At 33.4% G+C, this 20,279-nt stretch overlaps 3 protein-coding genes across 4 annotated transcripts in view; 1 reads left to right on the top strand and 2 right to left on the bottom strand.

Annotated features, from left to right (window-relative positions):
- LOC100375206 (nucleoside hydrolase-like) overlaps positions 1-4,167 on the bottom strand; it is a 40,770-nt gene extending 36,603 nt beyond the window's left edge. Inside the window, exon 1 of the mRNA XM_085490805.1 lies at positions 4,089-4,167. The gene's annotated coding sequence lies outside the window, so the exon portion shown is untranslated. The remainder of the gene's footprint in view (positions 1-4,088) is intronic.
- A 6,803-nt stretch (positions 4,168-10,970) lies between these two features.
- Positions 10,971-18,961, bottom strand: LOC100374964 (Parkinson disease protein 7 homolog). Its single transcript, XM_002731747.4, has 6 exons — positions 18,788-18,961; positions 18,066-18,167; positions 16,153-16,212; positions 15,031-15,100; positions 14,419-14,499; positions 10,971-11,539 (listed from the first exon to the last, which is right to left on the bottom strand). Exons 1-6 carry the CDS (start codon positions 18,866-18,868, stop codon positions 11,379-11,381), a joined length of 555 nt encoding a protein of 184 aa, XP_002731793.1. The 5' UTR covers positions 18,869-18,961; the 3' UTR covers positions 10,971-11,378.
- Positions 18,962-19,232: 271 nt separating this feature from the next.
- LOC100375356 (forkhead-associated domain-containing protein 1-like) overlaps positions 19,233-20,279 on the top strand; it is a 30,824-nt gene continuing 29,777 nt past the window's right edge. For both annotated transcript variants that reach the window (XM_085508616.1, XM_085508617.1), the window contains exon 1: positions 19,233-19,601. In XM_085508616.1, coding sequence (XP_085364742.1) covers positions 19,506-19,601 — 96 coding nt within the window. In that variant the 5' untranslated portion in view covers positions 19,233-19,505. The remainder of the gene's footprint in view (positions 19,602-20,279) is intronic.

Consider the following 20,279-nt stretch of genomic DNA (forward strand, 5'->3'; position numbering starts at 1 on the left):
AAATAGTTTGCCAGATTTATTGAATATGATTACTTTTGATTTTGTTATATTTATCTCTAATTTCCATTTATGGCAGTATGTAGATAGTGCATTTAAAGCATTCTGTAGGCCCTGTTTTGTCTGTGAGAGAATTAATAAATCATCAGCATAGAGTAGGCATGAAAGGTGATTGTTTAGTAAGGTAGGTGGATCATTGTCAGATAAGTCTATATGATGTTTGATGTCATTTATGTAGAGGTTGAATAGTAATGGACTTAGTCCGTCGCCTTGTCTTATACCTCTTTTTACAGGGAAATTCTGTGTATCCGAGGGGTATAACTTTTTCACATATCTATCCGTATACGTCAAATCAGTAAAGTTTCCAGGGGGTGTGTTTGTTAACAAAAATCCGACACCTAAATAGTGGATTTGAATCCATAGGGTGTCATAACCTTAATATCCATCCGAAGCGGGGGTGGATAAAAACTGGTATGACCCTACCCGGAAGTCCCGGTAGCGCTCGCCCCGCTAACTCTAATGACCTTGGCAATTTGATAGTATCATAACGCAAATGGGTGAATAAAAAAAAAATACACCGTGACCAAATTTCACAAAGAAGACACGTTATTCAATAGTAACATGAGATGTACGCAAGCAATCGAGGCCGTCTGATAGTTAGGGCTGTCCCGTGCTTGGGCCAGGGAGTGTACATGCGATTATCTGGATCGTCTTTAACTGCTTTACATTTATTTATTTATTTATTTACTTATTGACTCTTACACAATCCCCGGAGGGAAAGAAAATGGTCACAAAGTACAAGGAGAAATATATATATATAAAAAACAAAAAACAAAAACACAATATACTAAATAACAAATAACAAATACAATCACTAAATTACTAAATAATACAAAATCTCTAAAATACAATCTAATATAAAATTACAAAATTGACAGCAGGCATTAAGATGTCAAGTAAGACCCTGCTTCCTGACTTCAAAGCTTTTACTTATGAACTGTGCTACTGGTATAATAATGTTTTCATTCTGTAACAATTCCATGAATTTTTTCTCTGCAGGTTTATTTTCAAATGCTGGGATCATATCCTTAGCTTTATTGAACAGTTTGGCACGCAACTCATTATATTTGTTGCATTCCAGCAGAAAATGCATTTCATCCTCAATTAGACCTTTGTTACACATGTCACAAACCCTGTTGTTTAGTGGGATTTTTTTATGACGACCCATTTCAATTTTGAGACTATGGTCACTAAGACGAAATTTGGTAAGCACACTACGCAGTTCAAAGTTTTTTAGCTTGACTAAATATGGCTCAAGTTTTAAATCTGATTTGATTAGCCGATATGTTCTTAGTTTGTTTTTCTCATTTGCTTTGGTGCGGTTATCATTATGGACCTCACCTTTCCATCTTGTTAGAAATAAATCCTTGATGCCTAAATCAATTTGTTTCATTTGTGCCGAGGTTAATTTATCACAGTTGTTAACTGAATGATATAGTTGGATATTGTTTAATAATGATGTCACTTCTAGATACCATTTACTTTTAATGCTTTGGTTAACCACAAAAGCTTCCTTGAGTAACGCATTATTAGAATTCATGGCCCGACTGTAATATTTAATTATTTGTTTTTTTATAAATACGTCTAGGGGGTATCTGCCTAACTCGCTATACATGGCCATAATTGGTGTGTGTTGTGACACCCCCAGTAGATACCGACAATAACTTAATTGAACGTCTTAAATAGGTGATTTAGTGGAGAACTCATCACCCCAAACATCACAACCATAAATGAGGATAGGTCTGATGAGTTTGTCAAAAAGGGAAATTGAAACTTTTATACTTATGTTTTGTATTGAGCCAAGCTTTGCTTTCATTGAAAACAGAGCTTTTTGAGCCTTACGTTTAAGGTTTTTTAGGCCATCCTTAAATTTACCATTGGCACTAATGACTAGTCCCAGATAGTTATAAGATTTAACTGTATCAAGTTCGATACCTCCAAGAAAAAATGTATCATTATTCAAACGTCTGTTTGATTTATTGAAAATTAAAATTTTGGTTTTGTCAGTGTTGACAGAGAGCTTCCACGTTTTAGCATACAATGCCAAACTATCAAGACATGTCTGTAATCCCTGTTTAGTTTTAGAAAGTATCACAATATCATCGGCATAGAGTAGACAGCTGACATGCGAGTTTTCTAAATAAGGAGGATCACAGGTATTAGGATTGAAAATAGTGGGCAGGTCATTTAAAAAAAGATTGAAGAGAGTTGGACTAAGATTACATCCCTGTTTAACACCAATATTGGACTGAAATTGTTTTGTTAAGCCTTCTTTACATTTAACTTTATATTTTACTTTACTGTACATGTTTTTGATAGTTTTATACATTTTTCCAGTTATACCATATTTGATTAATTTTTTGAATAGACCATCATGCCAGACACTGTCAAAAGCCTTTCTAAGGTCAATAAAGCAGGCATATAATTTTTTTGATTTTTTAATATTTGTGTTATTTTGTTTATTGGCGCACTCTGACTTACCACTGTAGAGATATTTATTTACCAGGGTTTTTAGTATGAAAAGATTGTCTGTAGTTCGACAATCATGCCTGAATCCGAACTGTCGACCGGAAAGAATGTTATTAGAGTCTAAAAATGATGTCAGCCTAATATTTAGAATACTATTGAATAACTTGCCAAGACAGCTAGAGATGGCAATTCCCCTGTAGTTGGCCGGGTTATTTTTCGACCCAGATTTGTGGATTGGTACCAACAGGCCAGTGCTCCAAGAATGTGGATAGTTATTTGAACTATAAACAATATTAAAGAGTTTATGTATTGCATCTAATAAGTGATGTTCACCGTATTTTAACAATTCATTGCAAATTCTATCTTCTGCCGAAGCCTTGTTACTTTTAAGAAGTCTAATGGCTTTAGTTATTTCATTTTTTAAGATTGGTCTGTCTAAATAGGGGTTGCTACTTGCACTCTTTTCACTATTCTCCAGTTCATTCGCAATCTCAGAGTTTGATGTACTGCTATCAGTATTAAGTAGAGTCTTAAAGTAAACCAACCAATCACCAGGTTGAACATTCCCGTTATTATTACTGGGGTTCTCGCCATTCATATCACGAAGAATCTTCCAAAATTTAGATGTGTCTGATTTAGAATTTTCCAATTCTTTGAGTTGTGCAATCATTTTCTGATTACTTTTATGTTTGATTAGTTTTTTATACTGTTTACGGGTTTGAAAGAATTTCCCTCGGATATATGGATCTTGAGGATACTTTTGTAATAAACGTGATAGGCTCCTTAACTCCTTACGAAGGGACCAACAATCCTGGTCAAACCAGTTTTTTTGTTTACTTTTGCGTTTATTTTTTTTAAGTTTAGGAGTAATTTTCTTTAGACATTTGTCTGCAATATTTGTAATTAAATTTTCAAAATCTGTGACTGCAGTTTCTGACTCATAAATGCTATAAGGTTTGCTCATAAAATTCTTAATTTCATTATTATTTAACTTTTCAAGGTTTGTTTGATAATTGTCCTTAGCCTGGTCATTCCACATATATTTTGATGGTAAAGGATCTAATTTATCATTGCTTTTATTATTTTCATTTAGACACATGTTAACATTAAACTTCATAGATAAAGTTAAAGCACAGTGGTCTGATAAATGAGACAAATCGGCTACTTTAAAATATTGTAATGAGTCGCATAAGTTCTTAGAAGTTATCCCGTAATCGATTGTACTGCTACCCCGGGGAGTGTGACATGTGTATTTTCCTGCAGAGTCACCAATAGTTCTACCATTCAGAAACGGAGTTACAAACGGAACCATGTAACGTAAATGTATTACGTGGAATGCGGTCACCAAATGGCGCTTATTCACGAGAAATTTGTAACTCTCGCTATACCTCCCCGCGCGCTGCCCTGAGTGTCGGAACACTCAATACAGGAACTATTTAGTACATTGCATTTCGGAACATAGGGATTTCGAAACATGGGGCGGTCACCACAATTGATACCAGTCATGGTGGTTGCTGACCTCTGGCCACAAACAAGTAAACATGTAAAGTGTTTTACATTACCTTCAACGTCTATGCTTGTCACAACGAACCTCCGGGATGAATTTTAGTGTCCACGACTCATGACCCCAAACTGATTTGTAATAAAAAAAGATTATTCAATTGTCGTCGTAAGCGGGCGCACGAGGTGAGATCGTCAGCACGGTAATCTTTTTTTTTTTTTATATCTTGGCCCGCCGCTGAAAGTTTTTAAAGGGCGGCAGTCGTCGCGCCGCGTCCTGGTCGATATGGGACTTATAGCGACATATACAACGCGTGTAAAATATTGTTTATTTACATGAAATTCGAACACGCGCTGCGCGACGACCACCGCGCTTTAAATTCGTCCTCAAATAATTACAATACAATACCATTGACTTTCCATTTACAGACATTTGGAAGACATGTATCATTCCAGGGGGGGAGTTGCATGGCATGATTGGTTGAAATAATCGTATCAACTGTATGAATTAATTACTAAGTATTCACGAACAATGAAAAACTCATCTTTTTAATAAAATTGTACCACAATGCTTTCCTATCGCTTACAATGTAATTTTAAATTGACTCTGATTATTGATTCTGTCGTTATGAGCTGAAAAATTGAAAAACTGATGTAAAAGTGTTTTTGAGACAAATTTTTGATCAAAGTCACCACAATTTTGTTTTTAACATGATAATAGCAAGTTAAGGAATTTATAGACAATGCAGACATGTTGATATTTAATTTTTGTACTATTGCTCAAAATTGCTCATAATGTTTTCAATAACTTTTATTAGTGAAAAGTTACTTAACGGATGATAGTCGTTGCCAACGCATGCGCGAGCTATGGGTCTCACATAAACAAACATGGGAACTTTGACTGTTGTGCAGACCAACAAGTCTAAACTGAGGCATTAATTAGATAATTTTGTTGGTGGTTGGAAGGTACGGAAGGAGTCATTGGCAGTAGTTAGTGCAAGTGGCACCAAGGGCAAAACTTGTATTCATCATTTTATTAGAAAAGCGCATTGGATTGTGGGAAATTCAACGTTTATCAAAACAAATGTCACACACCTGCATGGTGCGCATTAAATGTTAAAGCTGTTACCTCGCTACATTTCCAGGAAAGTTTGCATGGGCCCATATCTAATTTGTATAATTAGGTTTAAATAATGACCTAATCGTCCTAAAAGGCTGAGTCCTGTTCAATGTGAGACTCATAACAACAGACAAACAAGCCCTAGGTGATATAGATGAAAGATATTTTTTATGTAGAATTCAATTCTGAAAATTCTAAAAATAAAATCATTTTTTTAAGATAATGTTACAAATTGCTTAAAAAGGAATTTGTGCAGTATATAAACCGGTATATAAAACAGATTCAAAATTGGTTGATGTCGGTTTGTTATTGAAATGTGTCTCTTGCGCAGTCATATTTTCATGTGTTTGGAATAATATCTCAAAACACACCATGAATGAAGTTGAGAAATCCAGTTATCTTAAAACATGTGTATACTAAACTAAAGCAGCAATGATTTATTAAACTCGTAAATTTGTTTTATGGCAACCACGAACAATGATAATACTCCCGGAAGACTTGACTGTGACCTTTGAGGTCAAATTCTTAAGACCTGAAATGACGCTGTCTGAATGATGAAGAATATTCAAATGTTCCATAGCCAAAATATTATGTGTATGATTGTTGCAATTCTCAAACCTCAGCCTCAGCCTTCCAATGCAACATTTCCAACGTTTCTGGCAACATCTCAGTTCTAACACTTCATTTGTTTCCGTCTTTGCTGACGACTTTTACTACTCAGTTTATTCTTCAAACTCTCCTAACAACTTCCCAAACAACTTTCTACTTTGTATACGACTGTTCCATCTTCTCAAATTATTGGTCAAACTTTTCAAATAACTTTCTACTTTGTATACGACTGTTCCATCTTCTCAAATTATTGGTCAAACTTTTCAAATAACTTTCTACTTTGTATACGACTGTTCCATCTTCTCAAATTATTGGTCAAACTTTTCAAACAACTTTCTACTTTGTATACGACTGTTCCATCTTTTCAAATTATTGGTCAAACTTTTCAAATAACTTTCTACTTTGTATACGACTGTTCCATCTTCTCAAATTATTTTTCAAACTTTTCAAATAACTTTCTACTTTGTATACGACTGTTCCATCTTCTCAAATTATTGGTCAAACTTTTCAAACAACTTTCTACTTTGTATACGACTGTTCCATCTTCTCAAATTATTGGTCAAACTTTTCAAACAACTTTCTACTTTGTATACGACTGTTCCATCTTCTCAAATTATTGGTCAAACTTTCCAAACAACTCTCTACTTTGTATACGACTGTTCCATCTTCTCAAATTATTGGTCAAACTTTTCAAATAACTTTCTACTTTGTATACGACTGTTCCATCTTCTCAAATTATTGGTCAAACTTTTCAAACAACTTTCTACTTTGTATACGACTGTTCCATCTTCTCAAATTATTGGTCAAACTTTTCAAACAACTTTCTACTTTGTATACGACTGTTCCATCTTCTCAAATTATTGGTCAAACTTTTCAAATAACTTTCTACTTTGTATACGACTGTTCCATCTTCTCAAATTATTGGTCAAACTTTTCAAATAACTTTCTACTTTGTATACGACTGTTCCATCTTTTCAAATTATTGGTCAAACTTTTCAAATAACTTTCTACTTTGTATACGACTGTTCCATCTTCTCAAATTATTGGTCAAACTTTTCAAACAACTTTCTACTTTGTATACGACTGTTCCATCTTCTCAAATTATTGGTCAAACTTTTCAAATAACTTTCTACTTTGTATACGACTGTTCCATCTTCTCAAATTATTGGTCAAACTTTTCAAACAATTTTCTACTTTGTATACGACTGTTCCATCTTCTCAAATTATTGGTCAAACTTTTCAAATAACTTTCTACTTTGTATACGACTGTTCCATCTTCTCAAATTATTGGTCAAACTTTTCAAATAACTTTCTACTTTGTATACGACTGTTCCATCTTCTCAAATTATTGGTCAAACTTTTCAAATAAATTTCTACTTTGTATACGACTGTTCCATCTTCTCAAATTATTGGTCAAACTTTTCAAATAACTTTCTACTTTGTATACGATTGTTCCATCTTCTCAAATTATTGGTCAAACTTTTCAAATAACTTTCTACTTTGTATACGACTGTTCCATCTTCTCAAATTATTGGTCAAACTTTTCAAATAACTTTCTACTTTGTATACGACTGTTCCATCTTCTCAAATTATTGGTCAAACTTTTCAAATAACTTTCTACTTTGTATACGACTGTTCCATCTTTTCAAATTATTGGTCAAACTTTTCAAATAACTTTCTACTTTGTATACGACTGTTCCATCTTCTCAAATTATTGGTCAAACTTTTCAAATAACTTTCTACTTTGTATATGACTGTTCCATCTTCTCAAATTATTGGTCAAACTTTTCAAATAACTTTCTACTTTGTATACGACTGTTCCATCTTCTCAAATTATTGGTCAAACTTTCCAAACAACTCTCTACTTTGTATACGACTGTTCCATCTTCTCAAATTATTGGTCAAACTTTTCAAACAACTTTCTACTTTGTATACGACTGTTCCATCTTCTCAAATTATTGGTCAAACTTTTCAAATAACTTTCTACTTTGTATACGACTGTTCCATCTTCTCAAATTATTGGTCAAACTTTCCAAACAACTTTCTACTTTGTATACGACTGTTCCATCTTCTCAAATTATTGGTCAAACTTTTCAAACAACTTTCTACTTTGTATACGACTGTTCCATCTTCTCAAATTATTGGTCAAACTTTTCAAATAACTTTCTACTTTGTATACGACTGTTCCATCTTCTCAAATTATTGGTAAAACTTTTCAAATAACTTTCTACTTTGTATACGACTGTTCCATCTTCTCAAATTATTGGTCAAACTTTTCAAATAACTTTCTACTTTGTATACGACTGTTCCATCTTCTCAAATTATTGGTCAAACTTTTCAAATAACTTTCTACTTTGTATACGACTGTTCCATCTTCTCAAATTATTGGTCAAACTTTCCAAACAACTCTCTACTTTGTATACGACTGTTCCATCTTCTCAAATTATTGGTCAAACTTTTCAAATAACTTTCTACTTTGTATATGACTGTTCCATCTTCTCAAATTATTGGTCAAACTTTTCAATAACTTTCTACTTTGTATACGACTGTTCCATCTTCTCAAATTATTGGTCAAACTTTTCAAACAACTTTCTACTTTGTATACGACTGTTCTATCTTCTCAAATTATTGGTCAAACTTTCCAAACAACTCTCTACTTTGTATACGACTGTTCCATCTTCTCAAATTATTGGTCAAACTTTTCAAATAACTTTCTACTTTGTATACGACTGTTCCATCTTCTCAAATTATTGGTCAAACTTTTCAAATAACTTTCTACTTTGTATACGATTGTTCCATCTTCTCAAATTATTGGTCAAACTTTTCAAATAACTTTCTACTTTGTATACGACTGTTCCATCTTCTCAAATTATTGGTCAAACTTTTCAAATAACTTTCTACTTTGTATACGATTGTTCCATCTTCTCAAATTATTGGTCAAACTTTTCAAATAACTTTCTACTTTGTATACGACTGTTCCATCTTCTCAAATTATTGGTCAAACTTTTCAAATAACTTTCTACTTTGTATACGACTGTTCCATCTTCTCAAATTATTGGTGAAACTTTTCAAATAACATTCTACTTTGTATACGACTGTTCCATCTTCTCAAATTATTGGTCAAACTTTTCAAACAACTCTCTACTTTGTATACGACTGTTCCATCTTCTCAAATTATTGGTCAAACTTTTCAAATAACTTTCTACTTTGTATACGATTGTTCCATCTTCTCAAATTATTGGTCAAACTTTTCAAATAACTTTCTACTTTGTATACGACTGTTCCATCTTCTCAAATTATTGGTCAAACTTTTCAAATAACTTTCTACTTTGTATACGATTGTTCCATCTTCTCAAATTATTGGTCAAACTTTTCAAATAACTTTCTACTTTGTATACGACTGTTCCATCTTCTCAAATTATTGGTCAAACTTTTCAAATAACTTTCTACTTTGTATACGACTGTTCCATCTTCTCAAATTATTGGTCAAACTTTTCAAACAACTTTCTACTTTGTATACGACTGTTCCATCTTCTCAAATTATTGGTCAAACTTTTCAAACAACTTTCTACTTTGTATACGACTGTTCCATCTTCTCAAATTATTGGTCAAACTTTTCAAACAACTTTCTACTTTGTATACGACTGTTCCATCTTCTCAAATTATTGGTCAAACTTTTCAAACAACTTTCTACTTTGTATACGACTGTTCCATCTTCTCAAATTATTGGTCAAACTTTTCAAATAACTTTCTACTTTGTATACGACTGTTCCATCTTCTCAAATTATTGGTCAAACTTTTCAAATAACTTTCTACTTTGTATACGACTGTTCCATCTTCTCAAATTATTGGTCAAACTTTTCAAATAACTTTCTACTTTGTATACGACTGTTCCATCTTCTCAAATTATTGGTCAAACTTTTCAAATAACTTTCTACTTTGTATACGACTGTTCCATCTTCTCAAATTATTGGTCAAACTTTCCAAACAACTCTCTACTTTGTATACGACTGTTCCATCTTCTCAAATTATTGGTCAAACTTTTCAAATAACTTTCTACTTTGTATACGACTGTTCCATCTTCTCAAATTATTGGTCAAACTTTTCAAATAACTTTCTACTTTGTATACGACTGTTCCATCTTCTCAAATTATTGGTCAAACTTTTCAAACAACTTTCTACTTTGTATACGACTGTTCCATCTTCTCAAATTATTGGTCAAACTTTCCAAACAACTCTCTACTTTGTATACGACTGTTCCATCTTCTCAAATTATTGGTCAAACTTTTCAAATAACTTTCTACTTTGTATACGACTGTTCCATCTTCTCAAATTATTGGTCAAACTTTTCAAACAACTTTCTACTTTGTCTACGACTGTTCCATCTTCTCAAATTATTGGTCAAACTTTTCAAACAACTTTCTATACGACTGTTCCATCTTCTCAAATTATTGGTCAAACTTTTCAAACAACTCTCACGCATCACAAGCCAATTTTTGGTTTTCATCTTTTCAATTAATTTACCAAACTTTAAAATAAAATCTTTCCATCTACTCATTTAATTTTTTGACAATTTCAAATCAATTTCCCTTCATCCGATGGACCTTTCAACCTTTTCAATTTATATTTCAAATGCGTTCACACCTTCCATAGCCACACTCATCTTTACAGACGACTTTTCTGACTCCTCAATTTATTTTTCTAAACTCCAAAATAGCATTCCTGTCTTATATATCGGATATTTCCTTCTTCTCAATTTTTTTTTTTTCAAACAACTTTTTCACTTTCTAATGCAACTGCCTTCTCAATATATTTTTTAATTTTCTAGACGACTTTCCTTTTTCTATCACAACTTTCCCAACTTAGACGCCTTTTCCCATCTTCTAAGTTTATTTTTTAAATTTCCTGGCTTTGAAAAATGACTTTCACAGCCTTGTTGTACTTTCCCTTCTTCTGAATTTATTTTGTAAAATATTCCCCACTTCAAAGCAGCTTTCCAAATTCTGTAGATGACTTCCCAGTCTCAATTTATTATTTTTATAAGTTTTGAAATAACTTTCCTGCCTTACAAAACAACTATCCAAACATTGCAGATTACTTTTCTGTCTTTTATATTTTTTTTTTTATTTTTTCAAACAACTTTCCCACTCTCTAATTCATTTATACTGAGTGCAGTATACATTAATAATAACCAATAATGCAACAAACAAGTCAGTCATTTTGAAATGGATCTTTACTGACTTTATAACTTGTGTGTACAGGTTGATTTGAACCTTATTCAGAATGGCAGAAATTAAAAAATAAAATGACACACACCAAGGTACCATTATGTATGCACCAAGTCGACCATTTTGAATCCGAATTACAATACAAAGTAATATGCATCACAGTCCCATTATGTTCCATGTATGTACACAGTTTGAATGAAATCAGTCCATGCATGCATGAGATTCAGCTCTCAAACGAAATATTTTCAATGGATAAACAGCCCACAAAACAAGCACCTGGCTAAGTAGTCCATATGGCTAGTGCATAGCTAAGAACTGCTTATTAAGCAGTATCATAAAAGAAAACAGAGTTTACAGAGCATATGGTAATGAAACTCTATAAATATCAGCATCGTTCACAGTTTAAGCAGCATTGGTGGAATAAGTGAATCTTTGGCGTCTTTTCCTTTCAAGATTTCTACTAGAGTCAGAGCAAATTCAAAAGCTGTACCAGGACCACGACTGCTAACAAGATTGCCATCTACAACCACTCTGTCTTCGCTGTAATGGTATGAATCTGTCAAACCAACAGCACAAGATAAGATTAGACAAGCCATGCATGGCACAGTCCCCGTTAGTTATCAAATTTGAGATATATAGTTATGTTTATAGTAATATAGCTGGAATATAACCATGTCAGGAATATGATTTTTTTAACATTAAAATGATTGACATTTGTATCTGATCCTCAAACAAGTACTTGTCCATATTGAGAGATATTGCTCTGGAACAGCATTCAAAATCAGCCATTTTGAATACATGTATATATATATATATATATATATATATATATATATATATATATATATATATATATATATATATATATATAACATGATGTATAACGAATATATAAAATTTGAATATAATCAGTCAAAGTATTTAAGAGTTATGGCTCTAGAAGCCCAATCATTAAAACAAAATGGCCGCCAGTCAGCTATTTTGAATCCAATCTGAAAATAAAATGACATGCATCAGGAACCTGTAATGTCTAACGTGTGTTATAAGTTTGAACGAAATCCATCCATAAATGCCAGAAATGCTTGTTATTTGATGATTTTTTAGTACAAAAATGACAACCATTCGGCCATTTTGAATAGGATCGTCAAACTAATATATCTATGACATGATGTATAATGAATATTTAAAATTTGAACATAATCAGTCAAAACAATATATTGGAGATATGGCACGAGAACCACATTGATTAATACAAAATGGCCGCCAGTCGGCCATTTTGAATGTTATCTGAAAAACAAAATTATTTGCATCAAGGTCCCATAATGTCTAATGTATATACCAAGTTTGAGCAAAATCGATCTGTAAACAGCCGAGAAATGGTTGCTTTTTATGATTTTTTAGCACAAAATGGCCACCATTCGGCCATCTTGAATCAGATCGTAAAACAAAATGATGTGCATCAAGGTCCTATAATGTCCAACGTATATACAAGGTTTGAACAAAATCCATCTGTAAACAACCGGGAAATGCTCGATTTTGATTATTTTTAGCACAAAAATGGCCGCCATTCAGCCATCTTGAATCAGATCATGAAACAAATTGACGTGCATATGTATGATATCATGTACGATGTATGTGTGAAGTTTGATTGTGATTGGTCCAGGCATTTCTAAGATATAGGTCCGGACGCATGCACAGACGCATACAAGCACGCACACACGGACGCACGGAGGTCAAAACATAAGTCCCTGTTTTCGGACTGCGTTCGAACGGGGACTAAAAATGTGGTCAGAATCAAGCAACAATCTCTCTATATGCATTTGAAGAGCTTTCTCGTGTAACATCTGTTAGTATGCAAAGGACCTAGTAACATTTATAATTCCAAGTAATTATTCAATACAGAACATATTTTAAAACATGTTCATCCCTGTTCATATGAATGTGACGTAAAAACACATAAATTTATAATAGATAGGAATCATGTATCAAATGTATTGTATTTTATTACTGTTCTATATAGAACTCTACACCTGTCCTACCAGGTATTTAAAATGCCAAAAAATGACCATGCTCACGTAATTCTCATGTGTGCGCGTGAGAATGGGTATTTTTACGTGTGTTCTGACGTAACACAGTACACTTCAAGGGTGACAAAGATAAATGCATTAGCGTGCGTGAGAATGAATGTTTTTAGTGTGTTCTCACATGAAAAAGAAAAATGCGTGAGAACCCTTATACGGTTTTGTGTCCCAATCTCACGTGCGTGAGAATGATTGTTTTTAGTGCTTTTTCACATACATTGAAAATGCATGAGAATCCTTATAGGGTTTTACGTGCGTGAGAATGATTGTTTTGTTTTTTAGTATGTTCTCACGTAAAAAAGAGAAATGCGTCATCACGTGCATGAGAATGATTGTTTTTAGTGTGTACTCACGTGAAAAAAAAAATGCATGAGAACATGCGTGACCCTTATAGGGTTTTGCATCCCAATCTCATGTCCGTGAGAATGATTGTTATTAGTGGGTTCTTACGTACATAGAAAATGCGTGAGAATTCTTATAGGGTTTTGCGTGCGTGAGAATGATTGTTTTGTTTTTAGTATGTTCTCATGTGAAAAAGAGAAATGCGTCAGAACGTGCATGACCCTTATAGGGTTTTGCGTCCCAATCTCACGTGCATGAGAATGATTTTAGAATGATTGTTTTTCAGTGTGTTCTCACGTAAAAAGAGAAATGTGTGAGAACGTGCATGAAAATGATTGTTTTTAGTGCGTTCTTATACAGTTTTGTGTCCCAATCTCACGTCCATGTGACAATGGCTTATTTCCGGCCCAACTCACGTACGTGAGAAAGACGAGAGAATAGTCACATGTCAAACTGTAGTTCAAAAACTCAGTGACTAGCATGCATGAATTGTGTTATTCCTCAGAAATAAATGAGAAACCACTATGTCATGCTGTAATGCAATACAGAAGAAGAAGAGTTTTGGATTCCACTGCTTCTGTATATTTAAAGGGTGGTGGTCGTCGCAATGTGCATGTGTGACATGTTGATAAACATTGATTTTCCCACAATCCAATGCGCTCTTCTAATGGAAATCAAAAGTATGAGGTTTGACCTGGGCGCAACTTGCACTAATTACCGCCGGTACTCCTATACCTTCCAATCACCTAAAAATACTTAATTAAAGCTTGGTAATATCTCAGTTTGTACTCGTTGATCTGCGCAACAGTCAAAGTCGTCATCTTTGTTTATATGAGACCCATATATCTCGAGCATGCGTGGCGCAACGACTACCGCCCTTTAACACAATTACATCTGTGTGTATTTCCAACAATAAACATAGATCCCTCAAATAAAATAACAATTTAATTGTCCATGACCTGAATAGGAAATATCAATAGAAAGCATTTAGATCCTTGTTGAGTAGACATACCTTCTAGTTTGGATTTCATTGATGGATGTGATGTCAATGACTTTCCTTTACCAATGTCATGACTTAATAGAGCAGTGGGTCCTATAAATAGAAACAAATGTCATATTCAACTCAGAACAATACACACATTATTACAAGTATTATTCAGTCTTTGTTATTGATTTACTCATAAACTGATGTCCACACACTGTAAATTGTTAATAGAGACTGACATTACTTATAACCAACATATTATATTCTGCCAGTTTGCCTCAAATAACTCAAAGTGATCAAAAAAACTAGATGTAAAATTCAACATCAGAAAAGTTGATTGATTTAAGATCTGACATCGGACAAAACTGGTTTAACTCTAATATTACCAAATCCCTAATCTCTATTTGAAAACTAAAGTTTAATGGTACTACAAATAGTTATTACTGTGGAAGTAACCTAACCAGCAGTAGTAATATTGAGATTAACTTAATAGAAAACTGTTCCATTTGAACTATCAATATTGCTATTTTATTACGTTTTTATTCACAGTAATGAAATATTAGTCATAAAACAAATATTTTATTATGAAGTAGGGGTAATGGGTACACAACACTAAATAAAACCATCAAGAACCTTAACCTGCACAGATAGCTGCCACAACTTTACCACTTGAATAGTGTGACAATAGCACTTCTTTCACTTTGGCAGACTAGAAAAAAACAAATTTTAAAATTTTAAATTCTGAATACTGGTAACAACTAAATATACATTGTATGATGTGTTATAGGTGTTAAACAAGTGTTGACATTGCTCAGTCCATGTTCTGTATTTAATGCCAAATATCATCACCAGTAGCAATCCAGTAGTATGCGTGTACATTATGGCTAAATGTCAAGCATATTTGGTTGAATCACTAAAAAATGTGAACCAAAATCCAGTATGTAGAATCATTGTACCGAGTTTGAACAAAATCAAGCTAGCCCTCTAAGAGGAACAGTTGTTAAAATGACATGCATCTGTAATCACACATTTACAAACTGCAATTTCAGGATTGTAAACAAATTGGCCATCAGTTTGACAAATTTGATTGAATCACAAAATAACATAATTTACTGTATTACCCAGTAGCTAAGAGTATAATACTTGTATGCACACTTTATACTTAATCAGGAAATATATCAGTGAGGAAACGGCATGGACATGAATAAAAACAAAATAGCCGCCAGTTGGTCATTTTTGTATGAATCTCAAAAAAATATGCCATGTGTCTGTAACTCAATATGCATGATCATGATACAAAATTTGATGAAAATTGCCCTGTTCATCTCTGAGGAGTATTCCCAGACAGGAGAGCCTCGACAGGATTAAGTATCAGATTTTTGCAATTTTGAGGACCAAAATGGCTGCCAGTCAGCCATCAAATGGTAATGAAAATTGATGAGCATATGTAAGTCATCATACATTGTCTGTGTATTTGAATGTGATTGGTCAAAGCATGTCTGTGAATTGGCTCTGGGCATACTAACTGACGGACGGTTGGATGGACAGAAACCAAATATATTTTGTGGGATCTATGAGGAAAATTGATAATAAGCATTACCAAAGGTCTTCTCTAGTCAATAAAAATTCCTCTACTGATCTGAATGAAACATGGGGTAAATGTTATTAAAAATCATTAAAGCGATTTGATTGATAAAATTCACTTCACACATTTGGTCTGAACTCAAAATTATTACTTGTAATCAGCCAGTGTACACTTACTTGGGATAGATTCTGAGCACCTTTAGCCCCTCCAGGGAGAACCACAGCATCATATTGGCCCTGTTGAATAAAAAGTACATGATATTGAACATAAAATTCTGTTTTTCATATCATTGGAATTTGAATTTTTTTTTTCATTTTGTTGCTTAGAATAAATGGTGAATGTAACTAATGCAGGCTTTGTATATTAGTGTTCTCTGTCATACATTTTACTATTTTGTATATGATTCCATTTCAAGTATCTATTAAAATGAGTATGCAGCACAGACTGCACTCAACATTAATACCAAGAAAATAGAAATGTTGAAAGTAAACAACAAAACCACAATAGTCAAAGACAGCCACAAGTTAAGTGAACTAATTTAACTATTTAGATGCCAATGTCAGAAAACAAGGTGGTTGTGGTGGGTTTTTTAACAACATAATTCACAAAGCAAGGATAGTTTCTATCTAGCTCAAGACAATTTGGAACTCTCGCAAGGTTATATTAAAGTGGAGAGGTCATCATCTGCTCATGTCCCAAGCGACGATAACAGTGCATGCCAAATATGCAAAGACTCATGGGTAGAAGCTTGTTTGTAAACAACGACACATTATGGTCTTTTGCTGGGTGTGCTTTAAGAAGCAAAATATGATTGTTCATATCACAAGACTCAAAATCAGATGGCCATATATGTTGTATCCATGGTGATATACTTAAGAAAACCAACATAAAATGGATTAGTGATGTAGGAGTACAAAATGTCAAGTATCTACTCCATTATTATTACTTATTGACACAGATTATGATTCAATTTATTTTATTTTGTGATTTTGCAAGTAGCGTAATTGTATATGATGCATTGTTTTATGTAACATTAAATAAAATCAATATTCAATGTTTCTAGGAAAATCAAGTTATTGTCAATGTTTTTACTGACTTGGTCAGCTATTAACAATGAAAAAAGTACATTATGTTTGGGAATTACAACTTTATTCCACAAAAGATTATAAGGATACATGAAAATAAAACCAATATGGCTACTAACATAACTTGAATATAACTTTAATTCAAATCTTAATATCTTAAACATTGAATACATATAAATCAAATTTAGATAAAATCCAAATCACAAACTATTTATCCAAGTTTGAAAAAAAAATGTTTGAGTTATTGTAATCAACAAAAAATGTTTTCAAATTTAACAAAAACAAGCCATGCATGGCACAGTCCCTGTTAGTTATCAAATTTAAAGTGGGAGGGTCACGATAACAACACACACTAAAAACGCAAAGGCTCGTGTGAGACGCTTGTTTGTAAACAATGACACTCTGATCTGAAAAATAAAATGACGTGCATCAGGAATGTAAGTACCAAGTTTGAACAAAATTTATTCATAAACGCCAAGATTCAGTTCTGTAATGCCAAAAATGCTTTATTTTTGATGATTTGTTAGCACAAAAATGGCTGCCATTTGGCCATTTTGAATCAGATAGTCAAACCAATATATCTATGTCATGATGTATAATAAATACATAAAATTTGAACATAATCAGTCAAAGCATGGCAGAGATATGGCACTAGAACTGCATTCATTATAACAAAATGGCCGCCAGTCAGGTCCAACGTATGTACCAAGTGTAAACAAAATCCATCCATAAAAGCTTGATTTTGATGATTTTTTAGCACAAAAATGGCTACCATTCGACCATCTTGAATCAGATCGTGAAACAAATTGATGTGTTTATGTATAATATTACGTATGATGTATGTGTGAAGTTTGATTGTGATTGTCTAAGATACACACACGCAAGCCTTTGTTCAAATGTTGATTTTTGGAGTTTTAATAGGACCTAAGATGGTGAATAAACAAAAAAACTGGTCAATGTGCATATCTCTCATTATGACTTTGTACATGGATTAAAACATTTACCTGCTTCATAGCATCATCCAGACTGCTATCTGGTTTTATGACAACATTTCTACTGCAGTTTACAGTCTGGTCACCAGTTAAACCAGCCACTGTGACATTTATCTATACAAATGAAATTTACACAATACAGTTATCTATAAACTACATACATCTTTTCAGTGATATTACCTTTAATATATACCTGCTAATTAAATGGTCCACCTAATATACTAAATATTATTATTATTGTTATTATTATTATTATTATTATTATTATTATTATTATTACCACAAAAATTAAAGAGGGGGGTTGTCAAAAATACATGTAGTATTGTAATGTAATTGGTAAAATGTCTCTTATCCTGAGATACCCCCGGTGAAAGTTGACGTGCTGCATATTATCGTCCGATAATGCATGGCAATCACGTGACGTAACGCACAAACACTTAAGGCATCTGCATAGTACACATGAAAGTATTTAAAATTGCAATGATATAGGTAATACGAAAATTGAACGTGGGTATAATAAAGTAAGTGGGCGTGGTCGATTCGCACCAATACAAGCTACTGTTTTGCTAATCTTATTCGCTATTCTTGTTTATGTACCAAGGTCACAGGAGACCCAAGTTCTGCTCATATGACAGTTGGAGCATGGAGTTTTATATCTCTATTGCTGGAGTCATCATTTCATCGGGAATTTTAGTAGTTGGATATCTAGAGGATACAGTCAGAAAAGAACTTACACCGCCTCGCCTAAGTACATCTACTGTAATCACGACTTCCATCTCCTCTGCTCCTTCAGCTAAAATTACTAAAGCTGACATTATTGTACTAAGTCAAATGTTCAATGATTAAATTTCTAAAATGCGATTTGCTTTTCTCAGCCTTGTGGTGGTCGTAGTTTGACCTTTATTCCGAAACCATGTGTTTGTTGTATCAATGCTCCACTGAGCTACCCCGTGACGTCATGAAATCGAACCTTGCAAAACTAAAATGTACGTAGCATTCGGGAATTAGTCTCCTATAAATAGTTCTTATTAAAATAGAAGTACTAATTTCCGTTAATTTAACTATTTGTATTCCACGTAGCCGTGTTTTTTTCTTCAGGGAGTCGGTATGTTTACAGAGACTCGTTGCTAAGAATATAATCTGTTTTGTCGCTAGGAAATACTGCACATGCGCATACTTCTTAGCGGCAGTGTTTTGGAAATTATCACTGGGACAGTTACAGTTTTATTGCGGTTGGGGGAAAATTGAGCCGGTAAACAGAGGCATAACCATCTCCGACCGACTAACTCGAGGCCAAGGTACATGAAAGACCATTTTTGAAGCATATTGAGGTTTGTTTTCCCTAAAAGTGTTCTGAAATCGGAAAGCTACAGAAAACAAGTGTGGCACCGCCAACTCGTATTCGCTGTGACAGATCATCATTCTAAGACCACAAGACGAGGTTTATCGACTATGAAGGGATACCTACGGGGCGGTGAAGTTATATTCCCGCTTAATGTGCCCAACGTAACGACTGTCGGGAGAGAAGGATGTGATCTTACGATTGAAGTATGTATAATTTAATTTTGTATATCATGTTATCCATATCAGTCTGTATGTATGGCATTTGCCATCTTCCAATAGTTCATCAAATGACTGTTTTATTGTTGTACCATGAACACTTTTATAATGCAGCACCTACACAGAGTCTATGATTTGATACATGTTGTAACAAAACAGTTTGAGAGAATATGAATGATTGCAGTCATTTGTACCATCATTGTATCATAATGTTTTGCAAAATGCTGCCTTATCAAGCGTGTTGTTTGTAAAAACACTCAGTTAAAAAGTAAAACCTACATTTGTATGGCGTTATCAAGAAAACAATTATACAATGTAATTGATAAAATAATTTCATCAAAATACTAACCAAAGATGTTGCAATGGAATAACATTTGTTAAGAAGAGATGAACCAAATTAATAAAAATTAAAACTAAGTTGATGTACATAAAACGATATATTCTAATACCAGGTGCTACCAAATATTGAAATGCCGCGTTCTCATTGACTGATCTGTACAACAGGCAGTCCTGTTATCAGATGATATCCGGTCAGTAAAAACATGAACATACAAACATGAATGTGTGTGACCTCATGTCCACGCAATGTTTCCTCAAATTTGTATAAATCATCTAAACAGCAAAGGTTCCATGATTCTTTCACTTTAAACAATTTTTCATTTAGAA

This window comes from Saccoglossus kowalevskii, chromosome 15, assembly GCF_978046115.1.
Source record: "Saccoglossus kowalevskii chromosome 15, keSacKowa6.1, whole genome shotgun sequence".
Lineage (NCBI taxonomy): Eukaryota > Metazoa > Hemichordata > Enteropneusta > Harrimaniidae > Saccoglossus > Saccoglossus kowalevskii.

What these genes read in the sequence shown, in the direction of transcription:
- LOC100374964 (XM_002731747.4), bottom strand. Translation starts at nt 18,868, where the DNA reads ATGTCAGCTTTAGTAATTTTAGCTGAAGGAGCAGAGGAGATGGAAGTC. An exon ending in ATGTACTTAGGCGAGGCGGT is followed by an intron (nt 18,168 to 18,787) that starts GTAAGTTCTTTT and finishes TCATTTGTATAG; the next exon opens with ATAAATGTCACAGTGGCTGG. An exon ending in AATGAAATCCAAACTAGAAG is followed by an intron (nt 11,540 to 14,418) that starts GTATGTCTACTC and finishes TTGGTTTGACAG; the next exon opens with ATTCATACCATTACAGCGAA.